We start from the raw sequence: 21,588 nt of genomic DNA, 5'->3' as shown, positions 1-21,588 counted from the left end.
GCCACAAATGAAGTTGTGTCTGAACGCCTATTCAATCAAGTGGAAGCGGCCTGCAGTGGGGTAGTGCAGTGGACTGCTGTAGTGGGGACTTCAAGAGGAAAGAAGAAAATCACCTTTTCAAAGTATTCCAATGACTTTCCAAAAAACTTCACCAGAAGATGTCTTGTCTGGAGAAACAACCTTTTAATTCCTACTGAACAGTCAGCAAGAGGCTAACCCTACCATACAACAGAAATGATGGCTAGACTGCTCCAGCCACACAGAATGGCAGCACACAAACCCAGCACAATCATCGGAATGCTCTTCTTGAGACCCAAAGATCCGAAAGCCCACGTGGAGAGAACAAACGTAACGTACCAAATCTGATGTAGAGTCTGCCCAAACACTATGTAGGGTAGACAGGGAGAAAACTATCCACAGAGACTACATGAACATCAGCTAGCCGCAAGAATACGATTCTCTGCGCTTGTCTCAGTACATGAAGAACAAGAACAGACAGACAGACATACTTTATTGATCCCGAGGGAAATTGGGTTTTGTTACAGCCGTTGCAACCAAGAATAGTGAAGAAATATAGCAATATAAAACCATAAATAATTAAATAATAAGTTAATCATACCAAGTGGAAATAAGTCCAGGACCAGCCTATTGGCTCAGGGTGTCTGACACTCCGAGGGAGGAGTTGTAAAATTTGATGGCCACAGGTAGGAATGACTTCCTATGACTCTCAATGTTACATCTCGGTGGAATGAGTCTCTGGCTGAACATACTCCTGTGACTAACCAGTACATTATGGAGTGGATGGGAGTCATTGTCCAAGATGGCATGCAACTTGGACAGCATCCTCTTTTCAGACACCACCGTCAGAGAGTCCAGTTCCACCTCCACAACATCACTGGCCTTACAAATGAGTTTGTTGATTCTGTTGGTGTCTGCTACCCTCAGCTTGCTGCCCCAGCACACAACAGCAAACATGATAGCACTGGCCACCACAGCCTTGTAGAACATCCTCAGCATCGTCCAGCAGATGCTAAAGGACCTCAGTCTCTTCAGGAAATAGAGACGGCTCTGACCCTTCTTGTAGACAGCCTCAGTGTTCTTTGACCAGTCCAGTCCAGAAGGACATAAGTTTGTCTGGAAAACTACAAAAACCTGGCAGAAGCACAAAATAAATCAGGAGAGTTCTTAGAAGCTAGCTTCTCAACAGAAGGCTCTATTAACAAGTATATTTATCTAGACACAATTTACAAACCTAGGTGTCTATGGGATTGGGGCTGAGGGGTGAGCTGTGGGCACCCAAGTAACCAATAAACAGGGATACGAGCCAAGAAGATCACTTAGCAATCTGGTTGGCCGAGACCCAGTGGAGACTAGCAGCCAGCACGACAGCCATCCAATCAGAACAGTGAGTTGAACTGTGAGCATTCAGCAGAAACAACACTTGACTGATAATGAAATGCTATATGGTCTAACCTGCAGGCTCAGCGAACATCCCTACAAACAAGCAGCCAACCCAAGCTACCAATTTTCTCTTTCATTTCAAACAAAAAGAGAAATAAAAGAAAATAATTATAATAAATAAATAATAAATATCAAAAAGATGAAATGAGGAGTCATTGAAAGTGAGAAAGTTCTTGGAAAAAATAGAGGGATGTCCATTCAGAACAGAATTGAAGATGTATTTCTTTAACCAGAGAGGAATAAATCAATGGAATTCATTGCTACAGATACGTGTGGAGCCCAAGTCATTGGGTATATTTAAATCAGAGGTTGATAGGTTATTGATTAGTCAGTGTGTCAAAAGTCACAGGGGAGAAGACAGGAGAATAGGGTTGTGTGGGATAATAGTTCCGCTTGATGGGCCGAATGGTCTGTTTCTGCTCCTATGCTTAAAGGCCCTTGGGACTCAGTGTGTTATAGATAGAAATATTTAATTTTATTTAAAGATACAACACGATTAAAAAGCCCCTTCCAGCCAAATAAGTCCACTCTGTCCAATTACATCCATGTGACCAATTAACCTACTAACCTGTATGTTTTTGGAAAGTGTGAGGAGCTGAGTCATGGGGAGAACGTAGAAACTCATTACAGACTGTGGCGGGATTTGAACCTGGGTCATTGGCGCTATAATGGTGTTACACTAACTGCTGCCCCACTGTGCTACTCCAAAACATGATAGTAATTGTATTTTAATTTGAAACAATAAATTGTTTGAATCCCTGATTATTCTATACTATATTGCTGTATTGTTATAATCAGTGAATAAAAATTTTTAAATAAATGATTTTTTTGTAATAAAAAACAAAAGATAAAGAAACACACACAGATTGCTGGAGGAATGCAGCAAGTCAGGGAGCATCTGTGGAAATGAAGACGTTTTGGGGCAAGTCCATTCATCAGGACCTGATCCGGATGGCGAGTCCTGGGTTTGGATTTACATGTGGGCTGGTAATTCCCCAGGTCAGCGATTTCCAGGGGTTAGAGGTCCATTCGAGGCCTGGGGTTCGGGGTTCCATGTTCAGCGAGTTCAGAAAATTCAGAGTTCAAACTGAGTTTATGATCAAAGTACATATACATCACCATAAACAGCCTGAGATTCATTTTTTGTGGGCATTCACAGTAAATACAAAGAAACACAATAGAATCAGTGAAAGACCATACAAAGCAATACAGACAAACAACCTATGTGCAAAAGACAACAAACTGCAAATATAAAAAGTAAAACAAAAGAAAGCTAAGTAAATAATCAATTGATATCGAGAACATGATATGAAGGGTCCTTGAAAGTGAGTCCATAGGTCGTGGGAACAGTTCAGTGACGGGCCCAGTGAAGTTATCCCCGCTGATTTGAGAGCCTGTCGTGAGTCCTCCGGTCAATACTGAATATCAAAGCCTGGAGGATGAAGACCAAAGAGAGTCTGTGTGTGCAGAAGGGAGGAAAGGAGCTTGTGGTGCTGTTATTGTTGCTGCTTGTGTTGTTCTGCTGAGCATTGTCAGCATGCTATGTTGGTGACACTTGTGGGCTGTTCCCAGATCATTGTTAGGTTGTGTTAATGCAAATGGTGCGTTTCATTTTTACTGGATAACTGTGATAAACGAATGTGAAATCCATGAGTGTGGTAAGTCTGGTAATAAAACTGTCAGGGTTAATGTTGCCTTTCTTCCGTGTTACATGGGGCTTGAACGTTGGACTTCAGTGGTACATTCTGTGGTCACGGTATGAAGGCAGTGCATGGGGTCTCTGTGGTGTTGCAGTTAGCATAACACTTCACAGTACCAGCGATCAGTGTTCAATTCTTGTTCTCTACGGCGTTTATCCATTCTCCCTTTGACTCTGTGTTTACTCCCACATCCAAAAGCATAGGGGTTAGTGTTAGTAAATTCTGGGCATGCTACGTTGGCAAAGGAAGCATGATGATACTTGCGGGTTGTCATAGAAAACCTACAGCACAATACAGGCCCTTCGGCCCACAAAGCTGTGCTGAACATGTCCTTACCTTAGAACTACCCAGGCTTACCTATAGCCCTTTATTTTTCTAAGCTCCATGTATCCATCCAGAGTCTCTTAAAAGACCCTATCGTTTCCGCCTCCACCTCCACCGCCGTCAGTCCATTCCACGCACTCACCACTCTCTGCGTAAAAAAACTTACCCCTGACATCTCCTCTGTACTTACCTCTAAGCACCTTAAAACTATGCCCTCTTGTGCTAGCCATTTCAGCCCTGGGGAAAAGCCTCTGACTATTCACACGATCAATGCCTCTCATAATCTTGTACACCTCTATCAGGTCACCTCTCATCCTCCGTCGCTCCAAGGCGAAAAGGCCGAGTTAACTGAACCTATTCTCATAAGGCATGCTCCCCAATCCGGGCAACATCCTTGTAATTCTCCTTTGCACCCTTCCTATGGTTTCCACGTCCTTCCCGTAGTGAGGCGACCAGAATTGAGCACAGTACTCCAAGTGGGGTCTGACCAGGGTCCTATATAGCTGCAACATTACCTCTCGGCTCTTTTTGCATCCTGTCAATATCCCGCTGTAGCCTCTGACAGCCCTCCACATTATCTACAACACCCCCAGCAAACTTACTAACCCATCCCTCCACTTCTTCATCCAAGTTATTTATAAATGTCCCCAGCACATCTTTAACACAAGCAACACATTTCACTGTGTGTTTTAATGTACATGTGACAAATGGCACTAATCTCTCTAATCTCTAGCCTTTAGGCCACGGTGGGGCTCTCAGCCCTCGGACATGCCTGCACTGTAAACATACTGCAATACACGGTCTGCAGTGTTGAAAATGTCACAGGAATCAGAACTCATTGAACATTACTGTTTCCACACCATTGTGGCTTGCTCCACACATTTGGATTTCTCACTTTGCAGAGGTTATATTCTTAAATAGAAGTGAATTATTGGAGGTCTGAGGCTTTGAAGTTCTCATTAGTCCCTCCATTTCCCAAGTATAATTAGAACATACACTGCAGTACAGATCAGGCGCTTCAGCCCACATTATTGCACGGAATCAAATAAATTAGTATTCAAATGGTCAAGTAAACTAATCCTCTCTGCTTACACAATGTCCATGCCCTTCCATTTTCCTCACATTCATGTGCCTATCTAAACTTCTCTTAAAAGTCTAATGTATCTGCCTGTACCATCACTCCAGGCAGCATGTTCCAGGCACCCACCTCTTTCTGCGTTTTTAAAAATAAACGCCCCTCACATCCCCTTTGAAATTCCTCCTTCTCATCTTAAATGTGTGCCCTCTGGTATTAGACATTTCAACCCTGGGAAGAAGATACTGTCTACTCTAACTCCGCCTCTCATAGTCTTACCAAACCTGAGGGATGACAGTGTTGAATGCTGAGCTGTAGTCAGTGAAGAGCATCCATAGGACACCATAGGACATAGGAGCAGAATTAGGCCATTCGGCTCAATGAGTCTGCTGTGCCATTCAGTCATGGCTGATCCTTTTTTTAAAATCTCCTCCTCAACTCCAGTTCCCAGCCTTCTCCCCGTAACCTTTGATGCCATGTCCAATCAAGAACCTATCAATCTCTGCCTTAAGTACACCCAACGACCTGGCCTCCACAGCTGCATGTGGCAACAAATTCCACAAATTCATCACCTCTGGCTAAAGAAATTTCATCACATCTGTTTTGAATCGATGCCCCTTTATCCTGAAGCTGTGTCCTCTCGTCCTAGACTCTCCCATCATGGGAAGCATCCTTTCTACATCTATTCTGTCTAGGCCTTTCAACATTCGAAATGAGGTTCCCCCTTCATCCTTCTAAATTTCAGCGAATACAGATCCAGAGCCATCAAGTGTTCCTTGTATGATAACCCTTTCAATCTTGGAATCATCCTTATGAGCCTCCTCTGAACTCTCTCCAATGCCAGCACATCTCTTCTAAGATGAGGAGCCCAAAACTGTTCACAATATTCAAGGTGAGGCCTCACCAGTACCTTATAAAACCTCAGCATCACATCCCTGCTCTTGTATTGTAGACCTCTTCAAATGAATGCTAACATTGCATTTGCTCTCCCCACCACTACCTTAACCTGAAGTTAACCTTTAGTGTTCTGCACAAGGACTCCTAAGTCCCTTTGCATTCAGATTTTTGGATTTTTCCCTGTTTAGAAAATAGTCGGCACATTTATTTCTACTACCAAAGTGCGTGAACATGAATTTTTCAACATTATATTTCATTTGCCACTTTCTTGCCCATTTTCCTAATCTGAGTCCTTCTGCGTCCTCTGTTTCCTCAACACTAGCTGCCCCTCCACCAATCTTCATATCATCTGTAAACTTGGCAACAAAGCCATCTATTCCATCATCTAAATCATTTATATACAGTATAACACGAAGTGGTCCCAACACCCACTCCTGTGGAACACCTCTAGTCACTGGCAGCCAACCAGACAGGGATCCTTTTATTCCCACTTGCTGCCTCCTACCGATCAGCCAATGCTCTAACCATGTTAGTAACTTTCCTGTAGTACCATGGCCTCTTAACTTGGTAAGCAGCCTCATGTATGGCACCTTGTCAAAGGCCTTCTGAAAGTCCAAATATACAACATCCACTGCATCCCCTTTATCTGTCCTACTTGTAATCTCCTCAAAGAATTCAACAGGTTTGTCAGGCAGGATTTTCCCTTAAGGAAACCATGCTGACTTTGTCCTATCCTGTCCTGTGTCACCAAGTACTCCCATCACCTCATCCTTAACAATTAACTCTAACATCTTTCCAAACACTAAAGTCAGGCTAACTGGTCTATAATTTTCTTTCGCTGCTTTCCTCCTTTCTTAAAGAGTAGGGTGATATTTGCAATTTTCCAGTCCTCTGGCACCATGCCAGAGTCCAATGATTTTTGAAGGATCATTGCTAATGCTGCCAGAATCTTTAATGCTACTCTTTCAGAACCCTAGGTTGCAGTTCATCTGGTCTGGGAGATTTACGTACTTATAGGTCTTTCAGCTTTTTGAGCACCTTCTCCCTTGTAATAAGAACTCTTCCTTCACACACTACAACATCTGGCACACTGCTAGTGTCTTCTACAGTGAACACTGATGCAAAATACTCATTTAGTTGATCTGTCATTTCCTTGTCCCCCGTTATTATTTTTCCTGCCTTATTTTCTAGTGGTCCTATGTCTATGCTCATCTCTATTTTACGATGTTATTACCTGCTTGCTTGCTTTCATATTTCATCTTTTCCCTTCTAATGATTCTTTTAGTTGCTCTCTGTAGGTTTTTAAAAACTTCCCAATCCTCTATCTTCCCATCAATTTTTGTTTTGTTGTATGCCCTCTCTTTTGTTTTCACATTAACTTTGACTTCCCTTGTCAGCCATGGTTGCACTATTTTGCCATTTGAGTATTACTTTATTTTTGGAATACACATGTCCTGCATCTTTCTCATTTTTCCCAGAAACACACGCCATTGCTGCTCTGCTGACATCCCTGCCAGCATCACCTTTCAATACTACCCTCCCTTCAAAGCTAATCAATAAGCTTCAAGCCCTAGGGCTTAATACCTCTGTGTGCAACTGGATTCTTGATTTCCTCACTTGCCGATCCCAGTCTGTTCAGATTGGCAACAACATCTCCTCCACAAACTCCATCCGAACGGGTGCACCACAAGGCTGTGTGCTTAGGCCCACTCTCCTCCTCGCTTTATACTTATAACTGTGTGGCTAAGCAGTGCTCGAATGCTGTATTTAAGTTTGCTAGCAATACCACTGTCGTGAGCCAAATCAAAGGTGGTGATGAATCAGCATATAGGCAGGAGATTGAAAATCTGGCTGAGTGGTGCCACATCGCAATCTCTCACTCAATGTCAGCAAGACCAAGGAGCTGAATATTGACTTCAGGAGGAAACCAGAAGTCCATTAGCCAGTCTTCATCAGGGGATCAGAGGTGGAAAGGGTAAGCAACTTTAAATTCCTCTGTGTTATAATTTCACAGGATCTGTCCTGGGCCCAGCATGTGAGTGCCATTATGAGGAAGGCAAGGCAGTGCCGCTACTTTCTTAAAAGTTTACAAAGATTTGGGTTGTCATCTAAAACTTTAACAAGCTTCTATAAATGTGTGGTGGAGAGTATATTTGCTGGTTGTATCACAGTCTGGTATGGAAAAGCTTACAAAAAGTAGTGGATACAGCCCAGTCTATCACAAGTAAAGCCCTCCCCACAATTGAGCACATCTATGCAGAGTATTGTTGTAGGAAAGCAGCATCCATCAGAGACCCCCACCACCCAGTCATGCTCTTTCCTCACTGCTACCATCAGGAAGAGGGTATGGGAGCCTCAGGACTCTCACCACCAGATTCAGAAACAGTCATTACCTCTAAACCTTCAGGCTCCTTAACCAGAGGGCTAACTTCACTCGACTTCAGTCAGCCCATCACTGAACTCTTCCCGGAATCTATGAGCTCACTTTCACGAACTCTTCAATTTATGTTCTCGATGTTTATTTATTTATTACTTATTTATTTATAATTGTTATTACTTTCTTTTTTTGTATTTGCACAGATTGTTGCATTTTTTGCACAATAGTTGCTTGTCCATCGTGTTAGTACGTTCTTTTATTGATTCTATTGTGTTTCCTGTATTTGGTGACATAAACGTACTTGGATAATACAATTACTTTGAACTCTGTCAGATCCCCCCTCAGCCTCCACTGCTCCAGAGAAAACAACCCAAATTTGTCGAACCTCTTATTGTAGCTCATGCCCTCTAATCCAGGCAGCATCCTGGTGAGCTTCTTCTATACCCCCTACAAAACCTCAACATGCTTCCTATAATGTGGATGACCTGAGCTGTGTACAATACTCTAGATGCAATCTAGCTGGAGTTTTATAAAGCTGCAACATAACTTCCTGAAGTTTGAACTCAGTGCCTCGACTAATAACGGCAAGCACACTGTATGCCTTCTTAGCCACCTTATCAACCTGTATACCCATTTTCAGGGAGCTATGAACGGGCCCCTAGAATCTCTCTGCTCATCAGCACTGTTAAAGGATTGTATCTTGAACAGCGTACTGCCTCTTTACATTTGATCTGTCAAACTGCAACATTTCATATTTGAGTGTTTCGTTCTTCAAGAAGCAGCAGTTAATTGATGATGGCTTTGCAAGTATTTTTACAAGGAAAATTAATGAAGACGTAAGCAGAATCATGTGGATTAGATTAAAGACAGAATGTCAGAAGGAATTTCATCATTTTAATGATCCTTGTGTGTCATGTACAGGAAACCATGACAAAGTTTTATGAAATTAAGCTTGGTTTTAATGTTTAGACCATAAAACCATAAGATATAGGAGCAGAATTAGGCCATTTAGCCCATCGAGTCTGCTCTGCCATTCCATCATGACCGTTCAGTTTTCCTTTCAGCCTCAATCTCTTGCCTTCTCCCCGTATCCCTTCCTGCCCTGACCAGTCAAGAATCTATCAATCTTTGCATTAAATATACATAAAGACTTGGCCTCTACAGCAGCCTATGGCAAAGAATACCAGATTCACTACTCTCTAGCTACAGAAATTCCTTCTCCATTTCAAATGGACACCCCTCTATTCTGAGGCTGTATCCTCTGGTCTTAGACTCTCCCACCATAGGAAACATCCTCTCCACATCCACTCTACCAAGGCCTTTCACCATTCAATAAGTTTTAATGAGGTCACCCAGAGTCATCAAACACTCTTCTGGGATTGACAAGCCATTCAATTCCAGAATCATTTTCATGAAACTTCTTTGAACCCTCTCCAGTTTCAGCACATCCTTCTAAAGATAAGGGGCCAAAAACTGCTCTTAAAACTCTAAGTGAGGCCTCACCAGAGCTTTATAAAGTCTCTACATTACACCATAGAACCATAGAACATTACAGTACAGAAACAGGCCTTTTGGCCCTTCTTGGCTGTGCCGAACCATTTTTCTGCCTAGTCCCACTGACCTGCACCTGGACCATATCCCTCCATACACCTCTCATCCATGTACCTGTCCAAGTTTTTCTAAAATGTTAAAAGTAAGCCTGCATTTACCACTTCACCTGGCAGCTCATTCCACACTCCCACCACTCTCTGTGTGAAGTAGCCCCAATGTTTCCTTTAAACTTTTCCCCCTTTACCCTTAACCCATGTCCTCTTTTTTTTTCTCCCCTAGCCTCAGTGGAAAGCCTGCTTGCATTCACTCTATCTATACCCATCATAATTTTATATACAGCTATCAAATCTCCCCTCATTCTTCTACGCTCCAGGGAATAAAGTCCTAACCTATTCAACCTTTTTCTGTAACTCAGTTTCTTAAGTCCTGGCAACATCCTTGTAAACCTTCTCTGCACTCTTTCAACCTTATTAATATTCTTCCTGTAATTCGGTGACCAAAAATGCACACAATACTCCAAATTGAGTAAAAAGAATTGGTCCCATCACAGACCCCTGTGGAACACCACTAGTCACTGGCAGCCAGTCAAAAAAGGCTGCTTTTATTCCCATTCTGCCTTCTGCCAATCTGCCACTGCTTTATCCATGCTAGAATCTTTCCTGTAATACCATGGGCTCGTAGCATGTTAAGCAGCCTCATGTGTGGCACCTCATGAAAGGCCTGAAAATCCAAGTACATTACATCATCCGACTCTCCTTTGTCCATCCTATTTGTTATTTCTTCAATAAATTCCAACAGATTTGTCAGGCAAGATTTTCCCTTCAGGAAATCATGCTATCGTCTATTTTATCATGTACCTCCACATCCTTAGACCTCATCCTTAATAATTGACTCCAACATCTTCAGACTAACTGGCCTATAGTTCCTTTCTTTTGCCTCTCTCCCTTCTCGAAAAGTGGAGTGATGTTTATAAGTTTCCAGTCTTCCAGAACTATTCCAGAATCTAGTGGTTCTTGAAAGATCATTACTAATGCCTCCCCAATCTCTTCAAGTCAAGTCAAGTCACTTTTTATTGTCATTTCGGCCATAACTGCTGGTACAGTACACAGTAAAAACGAGGTGTTTTTCAGGACCATGGTGCTACATGAAACAATACAAAAACTACACTGAACTACATAAAAACAACACAGAAAAAAAAAACCACACTAGACTGCAGACCTACCCAGGACTGCATAAAGTGCACAAAACAGTGTAGGCATTACAATAAATAATAAACAAGACAATAGGCACAGTAGAGGGCAGTAAGTTGGTGTCAGTCCAGGCTCTGGGTATTGAGGAGTCTGATGGCTTGGGGGAAGAAACTGTTACATAGTCTGGTCATAAGAGCCCGAATGCTTCGGTGCCTTTTCCCAGATGGCAGGAGGGAGAAGAGTTTGTATGTGGGGTGTGTGGGGTCCTTCACAATGCTGTTAGCTTTGCGAATGCAGCGTGTAGTGTAAATGTCTGTAATGGCAGGAATAGAGACCATGATGATCTTCTCAGCTGACCTCACTATCTGCTGCAGGGTCTTGCGATCCGAGATGGTGCAATTTCCGAACCAGACAGTGATATAGCTGCTCAGGATGCTCACAATACAACCTCTGTAGAATGTGATGAGGATGGGGGGTAGGAGATGGTCTTCCTCAGCCTTTGCAGAAACTAGAGACACTGCTGGGCTTTCTTTGCTATGGAGCTGGTGTTGACGGACCACGTGAGATTCTCTGCCAAGAAATTTGGTGCTCTTAACGATCTCTAATCAGTTTCTGAGGAATGATTGTGTTGAATGCTGAACTGAAGTCTATGAACAGCATTCGAACGTATGTGTCTTTTTTGTCCAGGTGGGTTAGGGCCAGGTGGAGGGTGATGGCAATGGCGTTGTCTGTTGAACGGTTGGGACGGTACAAGAAATGCAGGGGGTCCAGTGAGCGGGTGCAGCAGGGTCTTGATGTGCCTCATGATGAGCCTCTCGAAACACTTCATGATGATGGACGTGAGTGCAACGGGACGATAGTCATTGAGGCAGTACTACCATCCCGTTGCACTCACATCCATCATCATGAAGTGTTTCGAGAGGGGACAGTGGTGGTGGTCTTGAAGCACATTGGAACGATGGCGCTACTCAGGGCTAGCTGGTCTACACATCCTCTAAGCACTCTGCCAGGAATATTGTCTGGTCCAGCAGCCTTCTGTGGGTTGACCCTGCACAGGGTTCTCCTCACATCGGCCACGGTGAGACATAGCACCTGATCATTTGGAGGAGTAGTGGACTTCCTCGCCACCACGTCATCTTCTGCCTCAAAACGAGCGTAGAAGTTGTTCAGAGCATCTGGGAGGGAGGCATTACCCGCACAGTCAGGTGATGTTGTGCTGAGGTTGACGGCCTGAATGGCCTTCCACATGCGCCACGTGTCGTAGCCGTCCTGGAAGTGGCTGTGGATTTGCTGGGCGTGTGCACGCTTTGCCTCTCAGATGGTCCGGGATAGATTGGCCCTTGCTGTTGTTAGGGCTGCCTTGTGGCCTGCTCTAAAGGCGGAGTCACGGGTCTTCAGTAGCGCACGCACCTCCGCGGTCATCCATGGCTTCTGGTTAGCACATGTAGTGATGGTCTTCTGCCATCTCTTTCAGAACCCTGAGGTGTACACCATCTGGTCCAGGTGACCTATCTACCTTCAGGCTTTTTAGCTTCCCAAGAACCTTCTCGCTGGTTATGGTAACTTCCCGCTATTCTGCTAGTGTCTTCCACTGTGAAGACTGCTGCAAAATGCTTATTCAGTTTGTCCGCTATTTCATTTTTCCCCATTACCACCTCTCCAGCGGTCTGAAATCCACTTTCGCCTCCTTTACACTTTGTATGCAAGGCTTTTTTTTAGAAGGGAGCAGCATAGTATTTTAGTAGATAGTGTATCTATCTACAAGTATCTGGGAGTACAGTTAGACGAGAAGCTAGACTGGACTGTCAACACAGATGCCTTGTGCAGGAAGGCACAGAGTCGACTGTACTTCCTTAGAAGGTTGGCGTCATTCAATGTCTGTAGTGAGATGCTGAAGATGTTCTATAGGTCAGTTGTGGAGAGCGCCCTCTTCTTTGTGGTGGCGTGTTGGGGAGGAAGCATTAAGAAGAGGGACGCCTCACGTCTTAATAAGCTGGTAAGGAAGGCGGGCTCTGTCGTGGGCAAAGTACTGGAGAGTTTAACATCGGTAGCTGAGCGAAGGGCGCTGAGTAGGCTACGGTCAATTATGGATAACTCTGAACATCCTCTACATAGCACCATCCAGAGACAGAGAAGCAGTTTCAGCGACAGGTTACTATCGATGCAATGCTCCTCAGACAGGATGAAGAGGTCAATACTCCCCAATGCCATTAGGCTTTACAATTCTACCGCCAGGACTTAAGAACTTTTTAAAAGCTATTATTAATGCTTTTTGAGATAGTGATTTAGATGCATATCATATTTTTTACTGAGTTAAGTATTGTATGTAATTAGTTTTGCTACAACAAGTGTATGGGACATTGGAAAAAAGTTGAATTTCCCCATGGGGATGAATAAAGTATCTATATCTATCTATCTATCTAATGCTTGACAGTGCCGTTGAATAGCAAACAGGCTTAATTCCTGCTGCTGTCTTTTCTCCCCGTGACTGCTGAGTTGTCCTCCCACATTCCAAAGAAGTACAAGTGAGGTTTCTCAGATTGTGGGCATATTATGTCGGTGCCGGAACTATGGTGACATTTGCGGGCTGCCCCCAGCACATACTCGGTTGTTGATACAAATGATGCATTTCACTGTCTGTTTCGATGTTTCATAAGACATAGGAGCAGAATAAGGCCATTCTGCCCTTCAAGTCTGCTCCGCCATTTCATCATGGCTGATTTATTATCCCTCTCAACTCCATTCTCTTGCCTTCCTTTGATGCCTTGACTAATCGAGAACCTATCAACCTCTGCTTTGAACATACCAAATAACTTGGCTTCCACAGCTGTCTGTAGCAATGAATTCCACAGATTCACTACCCTTCAGCTAAAGAAATTCCTCCACATCTCAGTTCTAAAGGGATGTCCTTGAATTCTGAGGCAGTGCACTTTGGTCCTAGACTCTCCCATATATCAATGTACATGTGACAAATAAAGCTAATCTTAAAATGTTATCTCTTAAAAACTTACTTTACTGCACCATTAAATAATGAATGCAATTATTGTACAGTAAAAGGGGGCATAATTTTAAGATTATTGCAGGAAAGTATAGGGGAATGTCAGAGGTTGGTTTTTTGCCAGTGGTGGGTGCATGGAATGCACTGCTAGGGATGGTGGTAGAGGCAGATACGTTGAGGACATTTAAGCCATTCTCAGATAAAATTAAATTTATTATCCATATACGTTACCATATACAGGCAGTCCCCGGGTTACATACGAGTTCCGGTTCCTGAGTCCGTCTTTAAGTCAGATCTGTATGTAAGTCGGAACAAGTACATCCGGTATTACTTAGCGTCAGTCAAACGTTTGTCTTAGTATATAGTATATATTTTACCTTTCTATGCATGTAAAACACTTAAGAAACGTATATATTCCAATAATTAAACCACTGCATTGCTTAGTAATGATTGTAGCTTTCATTGGGGCAGGGCCTTTCACATGCTCCATTATTCTCACTTTATCCTTTAAAATTGTTCCAATCGTTGACCAAGTGTAGCCTAACGCTTTTCCAATGACTGATGGCATTACAACTCTTTCCAAACACTTTATTATTTCCACTTTATTTTCAATCGCGATCGCTTCCCATCAACGGAACAGAAACACTGCAGGCGAAGGGTCCCGACCTCCACCGGCTGCCGAGGTCCGCTGAGTCCTAAGGACCACTGCACTGAATTCCCTGGGTCCGAAATTCCACCACACTGAGGCAGGTTAAATGTGACATGGGGGCTGTGCTGGGTTTGGGTACTGTATTTGACCTTCCACAATATTCCACGTGGGAATTTAAACTGGAGGTGGCAGTGTTTTTTTTTTTACGAGGTCGAGTTGCTTGCTCGACATTAACCCGGCATGGATGGTACGGGAGTCACTGGATCAACATCAACCTGGCATGAGAGTGGTCTGTCACTGGATCGAACTCGGGAAACTCCGTTCTCCAGCCGACCGGAACGGGGGGGGGGGGGGGGGGGGGCGGGGGTGGTCGGGAGTCAGGGTGAATCTTGCTAAGAAAAATTTAAGCCAAATACAAAGTTACACACTCAACACAGTGTCAACGGCAACTACTTAAAATGGCGGATGGTGTTCTCCTTCCTTGGTTCGTAAGTACGAGTTGTCTGTAAGTCGGACGTTCGTAATTCGGGGACTGCCTGTACTACCCTGAGATTCATTTCCTTGCAGTCATTCACAGGGAACTAAAGAGGTAAAGTCAAATCAATGAAAAACTACACAGACTAACAAACAGCCAATGTGCAAAAGAATGCAAATTGTCCAAATACAAAAAGAACAAATAATAATAATCATAAATAGTAAAAATGAATTCTGAGAACAGTACGGTACAGGAACAGGCCATTTGGTCACAGTGTTGTGCTGATCCAATTAAATTGTGATCAAATGCCCAACTAAACTACTCTGTTCTGTCAACTCAGTGGCCAAGTCCTTCCATTTTCCCACGTTCATGTGCCTATCTGAGCATCTCTTTAACGTCTCAAACACCACCCCAGGCAGAGCATTCCCGGTGGACAGGAGTTGCAGAGTCCTCGAAAGTGAGTCCATAGGTTGTGGAATCAGTTCAGAGTTGAGGTGAGTTATAGTCACATGGATGACAGAAAAATGGAGAGCAATGCAGGAAGGAATAGCTTAATTGGTCATGAGTAGGTTAAGAGGCTGGCAGAACATTGTGGGCCAAAGGGCCTGTACTGAGCTGCATTGTTTGTTCTGTGGAAGTTTTAGAATGTGAAAGTGAAGGGTTGGCAAGCACCCACAATGCAATGCAAGAATAGAACTGTGTTATATAAGTCAGTTTTAATGTAGAATTGGCTCTCTAAGTCAGCCTCCACGCACAAATTAAACCATGCAGATTGGTAGAGTTAGGAGGCTGTTGCTAGGATATCATCAAAAAGCAATGGTTATCGTTTGAAATGTTCAGACTGCTTCCCTTCAGCCAAAGTGGTAAACCTCTCACCCTGAGTGGTTTCTCTAATTCCTGAAGTGCATTTCCAGCTGCACAAGAATAGGGATAAAGTACTGATAGATGTCAGCCTATGATTAATGGTGAACGTAGGTACCATTTGCTATCATCCAGTGACAGGAATAAAAACTTGTGGAGATTTAGTTATTTTTTAAGATTTCTTTTAGGTTTGTAGAGATGGTTTTGCAGACAAAGAGGGGAGCGAGTGGTCAGGTTAGAGATACGAAGGAGTTAAAGGACAGGCCAGAATCTAAGCTTCCACTCCACATTTGAAGACCAGTGAGGAGGACATGGAAGAATATTGGGCCGGCAGACCAGTGAGGACATTCAAGGTCTCATCATCACTGAGTCTGATATTCAAGGCCTGGAGCTTGGGTCATCATCCAGAGACCTTGGGCCCAGCTGTCCCACGCAGGCCAGGGCTGTACGATATGGAGGAAAGGCTGTTGCTCGTGTAGCAGTTCCCCCCCACCAAGCAGTTGATGAGTCCTACAGAACTGCAGAGACCGATACATGTGGCACCAGTGGTGTCACACGAGTAGCCAGTCAGCATTGAACTCAGTGTAGGACCGCGTTGGGAACTCCAGCTCCAGATTTTTCGCTTGGATTTTACCCCTAAAGCCTTCCCCATGAGTGGGTATAGCATAGTGCAGCAGAAGTTTGAGATCGAGTTTTCCTTCTCCGAGATGAACTACCAACCATGGCTGACAAGCCCCATCTCCCCAGTGTGCTGGGTTTTAAGGTGCCAGTAACCTGCCTTCGCCTCTTCTCCTGTCAGAAGAAATGGTTCCACCAGGCTGGAAAAGACCAGAGACAAGGTGTGGGGTCTCAAAGCGGCAAGCAACATTTAAGCATCGAGATGAATGCGTAGGGGGTCAGAGATGATCCCAACAGAGACTGTCAGCAGCTGGATCAACGTGTTCAACCTGAGTCGACGCGTTCTGCCCCGTGTCGGCTGTCGCTCTTTATGGAAGGACTGAGTTTGTGCAGCGGCTCTTTTGTGTATAAGAGGAGAGATTGGGGATTTGGTGCTACTGTTCTTTTCTGTGAGTGAGGGTGTCAGGCATTGGGGTTTGTTCAAAGACCAGAAGACAGAAGCAGAATTAGGGCATTTGACACATTGCGTCTGCTCCGCCATTCAATCATGGCTAATACTTATTTTCCCCTCCTCAACTCCACTCCATGGCCTTGTCCCTGTAACCTCTGATGTTGAGTCCAATCATGAACCTATCAATCTCTGCCTTAAGTACACCCAGTGAACTGGCCTCCACAGCTGCATGTGGCAACAAGTTCCACAAATTCACCACTCTCTGGCTAAAGAAATTTCATCACATCTCTGTTCTAAATTGATGCCCCTCTCTCCTGAAGCTGTGTCCTCTTGTTGTAGACTACCCCACCATGAGAAACATCCTTTCCATATCTACTCTGTCTAGGTCTTTTAACATTCAAAAGGTTTCAGTGAGATGCCACCTCATCCTTCAAATTCCAGTGAGTACAACCACGGAGCCTTGTATGATAACCCTCTCATTCCCAGAGTCATCATTCTGAACCACCTCCGAGCCCTCTCCAATGCCAGCACATCTTTTCTTAAATGAGGAGTCCAAAACTGTTCACAATACTCAAGGTGAGGCCTCACCAGTGCCTTATAAAGCCTCAGCATCGCATCCTTGCTCTTATATTCTAGACCTCTTGAAACGCTAACATTGCATTTGCCTTCCTCACTGCCAACTCTACCTGCAAGTTAAACTTCAGGACTCCCTTTGCATCTCAGAGTTTTGGATTTTCTCCCTGTTCGGAAAATAGTCTGCACATTATTTCTACTAGCAAAGTGCATGACCATGCATCTTCCAACATTGGATTTCATTTGTCATTTTCTTGCCTATTCTCCTAATCCAAGCCCTTCTTGCATCCTTCCTGTTTCATCATCTAAATCATTGATTATACAGCATAAAAAGAAACGGTCACAACACCAAACCCTGTGGAACACCACTTGTCACTTGCAGCCAACTAGAAAGGGACCCTTTTATTCCCCCCTGCTGCCTCCTACCAATCATGCCCTGACCATGCCAGTAACTTTCCTGTAATACCATGGGCTCTTAACTTGGTATCAGCCTCGTGTGGCACCTTGTCAAAAGCCTTCTGAAAGTCCAAGTGTACAACATCCACTGCATCCCCTTTATCTATCTCACTTGTAGTCTCCTTGAAGAATTCCAACAGATTCGTCAGGCAAAAGTTTCCCTTAAGGAAACCATGCTGACTTTATCCTATCTTGTCCTGTGTCACCAAGTACTCCCTAACCTCATCCTTAACAATTGACACCAAAATTTTCCCAACCACTGAGGTCAGGTCAGGTTTATAATTTCCTTTCTGCTGCCTCCCTCCCTTCTTAAAGAGTGGGGTGACATTTGCAATTTTCTAGCCCTCCGGAACCATGCCAGAGTCCAATGATTCTTGACAGATCATTACTAATGCCTCCACACTGTCTACCGCTAACTCTTCCAGAACCCTAGTGTGCAGTTCATCTGGTCCAGGTGACTTGTGTACCTTTAGGTTTTTCAGCTTTTTGAGTACCTTCTCCCTTGTAATAGTAACTGCTCTCAGTCTTCCACAGTGAGGTCTGATGCAAAATACTTATATAGTTCATCTGTAATCTCCTTGTCCCCCATTATTATTTCTCCATCTTCATTTTCTAGTAGTCCTCTATCCACACTCCTCTTTCAGTTTTATCTACTTGAGAAGGCTTTTTCTATCTACCTTGATATTGTTTGCTCACGCTTTCATATTTCATTTTTCCCTCCTAATGATTCTTTCAGTTGCTTTCTGTAGGTTTTTAAAAGCTTCCCAACCGTGTATCTTCCGGCTAGTTTTTTGCTCTGTTGTATGCCCTCTTTTTTGCTTTTACATTAGTTTTGACTTCCCTTGTCAGCCAAGGTCGTACTGTTTTGCTATTTGAGTATTTCTTTGTTTTTGCAATACATCTATCCTGGACCTTCCTCATTTTTCCCAGAAACTCAAGCCATTGCTGCTCTACTGTCTTCCTTGACGGCATCTCTATCCAATTTACTTCGGCCAACACCTCTCTCACATCACTATAATTTCCTTTGCTCCACTGAAATACTGCTATGTCAGACTCTACTTTCTCCCTATCAAATTTCAAGCTAAACTCTATCATATTGTGATCACTGGTTCCTAAGGGTTCCTTTACCTTAAGCCCCCAATTGCCTCTGGTTCATTACATAACACCCAATCCAGTATAGCTGATACCCTAGTAGGTTCAACGACAAACTGCTCTAAAAAAGCCATCTTGCCAGCATTCAGCAAATTCCCTCTCAAGATTCATTGCCAACCTAATTTTTAACATACCTGCATGTTAAAGTCTTCTGTGACTATCATAACATTGCCCTTTTGACACGTCTTTTCTATTTCCCATTGTAATCTCTGGTCCACATCCCAGCTACCATTGGGAGGCCTGCTTATAACTGCCATTAAGGTCCTTTTACCCTTGCAGTTTCTTAACTCAATCCACACAGATTCAACATCTTCCAATCCTATGATTTGATGCTGTTCTTCACCAGCAGAACCACGCCACCCCCCTCTGCCTACCTTCCTATCCCTCCAATATAACGTGTATCGTTGGACATTCAGCTCCCAACTACAGCCATCTGTCGGCCACAATTCAGTGATGGCCACGACATCAGACCCAACAGTCTGTAAAAGTGGAAGAAGATCATCCACCTTGTTTCTTGTACTCCATGCATTGAGATATAATGCAGTTACTGTGGCTGCTTTTTGCTGCGGAGTGGGGGGGGGGTGAAATGTTGAGGTCTATGAATTTTGTTTCGCTTCTTTTTCACGATGCGGGGAGTGCAGGAGTTGATGTATTTTCTTTCATCAAGACCGTGGTCTTTTTTTGTATTTCATGGCTATCTGGAGAAGACGAATATCATAATTGTATCGTACATACGTACCTTATCAATAAAATGAATCTTTGAACCATTTAGTAACTAAGCCAGACGTGAAGGTCACGAGCTGGACCATTTGAGATGCTCACCATTGGGAGCACTTAATAGGTTGTGGGAGCTTAGTCCCACACACTCCCCCCCCCCCCCCCCAGCTAAGGAATCAGCCCAGCCCATAGTAACCAAGAAACAATGTGATGTTACTACATAAGTGGACCTGTCCTGTACCAGCACATAATTGTCATCACAAAGAAGGGACGGTAAGAGGTGTGGTTATAGAAGCCTCAGAACGTTGTTATGGTGCATTATGTAAGTGAGGCACACTGCAGTTACAGTATTCTGGGGATGGAAGGAGGGGTACTTAGGGGACGTATCTTAATTTGTTGACTGGTCTATGGGCCAGTCCACGTTTGGGGCCCAGAGCTGGAGAGAGTCAGTAGCTTTAGATTCCTTAGTGTTAACCCGTCAGAGGATCTGTCCTGGGACCAGCATAAAGAAGGCAGGACTTTGTTTTGCATGCCATCCATACAGATTATTCATCATATCAGAGTATTGAGGTAGTACAAGGGAAAACAATGACAGAATGCAGAATATAGTGTTGCAGAGAAAGTGCGGTGCAGGCAGACAAGTGTGTGGCATAGCAGCAAAGCGGTTAGCATCACACTTTCTATCACTGCCTGTAAGAAGTTTGTATGTTCTCCCTCTGGTTGCATGCCTTTCCTCCAGTTTTTTCCCCATAATTCAAAGATGTACAGGTTAGGGTTAGTACATTGTGGGCATGCTATATTGCTGCTGGAAGCATGGTGACACTTGTAGACTGCCCAGCACAATCCTCCCTGCACAGTCCTGATGAAGGGTCTCGGCCTGAAACGTCGACAGTGCTTCTCCTTACAGATGATGCCTGGCCTGCTGCGTTCCACCAGCATTTTGTGTGTGTTGTTTGAATTTCCAGCATCTCCAGATTTCCTCGTGTTTACAATCCTCCCTGATTTGATTTGAAACAAACAACACATTTCACTGTATGTTCCTATATGCTTGTGACAAATAAGGTTAATCTTTATCTTTCTAATTATACACTGTTGTGTAAAGCTGAATTACCACCTTGCAGTGACCTACTTTAGCTGGGAGACTGACTTCAGCAAAATGTCTATGTTGTGTCCGAGGGGAATTACAATCTGTGTTCTCTGTTTGATTTCAGTACCAAGAGGATATCCAGGAACTAAATGAAGTGGCGAAGCACCGACCTCGCTCCACGCTTGTGTTGGGGATTCAGCAGGAGAATAAGCAGATCAGGGACCTGCAGCAGGAGAATAAAGGTGAACCTCCTTTCCCCACCATCAACAGTTGGTTGTCTGTGCAGAACACAACTGTCCATAGACATTGGAGCAGAATTAGGCTATTCAGCCCATTGAGTCTGCTCCTCCATTCCATCACGGCTGATTTATTATCCCTCTCAACCCCATTTTTCTATTCTTTTCCCTATAAACACCCTTGCTAATGAAGAATCTATCGACCTCTGCCTTAAATATACCCAATGATTGCCCTCCCCGGCCGTCTGTGGTCATTAATTCCATAGATTCACTACTCCCTGGCTAAAGAAATTCTTCCTCATCTCCGAACAGATGTCCCTCTATTCTGAGGACTCTGGTTCTAGACTCCCCCACTATAGGAAACATCTTCTCCACATCCAGTCTATCTAGGCCTTTCAATATTCAAAAGGTTTTAATTAGATCCCCTTTCATTCTTCTAAATTTTAACAAATACAGGCCCAGAGCCAGAATCATTCTTGTGAACTGCCTCTGGACCCTCTCCAATGCCAGCACATCCTTTTATAGCTATGGGGCCCAAAGCTGTTGAAGGTTTTATAAGTGTCTTGGATGAGGAAGTGGGAGAATGGGTTAGTAAGTTTGCAGATGACACAAAGGTTGGTGGAGGATCATGCAGAAGGTTAGAGTCATAGAGCACTGCAGCACAGAGGCAGGTCATTCAACCCATCTAGTCCATGCTGAACTATTCTGCACCTGGACCATAGTCCTCCATACTCCTCCCA

General features: G+C 43.9%; 1 protein-coding gene across 4 annotated transcripts in view; it reads left to right on the top strand.

Annotated features, from left to right (window-relative positions):
* fgfr1op2 (FGFR1 oncogene partner 2) overlaps positions 1-21,588 on the top strand; it is a 61,092-nt gene that overhangs the window by 17,630 nt on the left and 21,874 nt on the right. For all 4 annotated transcript variants that reach the window (XM_073059781.1, XM_073059778.1, XM_073059779.1 and 1 more), the window contains exon 3: positions 20,737-20,854. In XM_073059781.1, coding sequence (XP_072915882.1) covers positions 20,737-20,854 — 118 coding nt within the window. The remainder of the gene's footprint in view (positions 1-20,736; positions 20,855-21,588) is intronic.

The sequence above is a fragment of the Hemitrygon akajei genome, chromosome 10 (assembly GCF_048418815.1).
Source record: "Hemitrygon akajei chromosome 10, sHemAka1.3, whole genome shotgun sequence".
NCBI lineage: Eukaryota > Metazoa > Chordata > Chondrichthyes > Myliobatiformes > Dasyatidae > Hemitrygon > Hemitrygon akajei.
The sequence above is the reverse complement of the archived record's forward strand: the minus strand, read 5'-3'. Positions and strand labels throughout refer to the sequence as shown.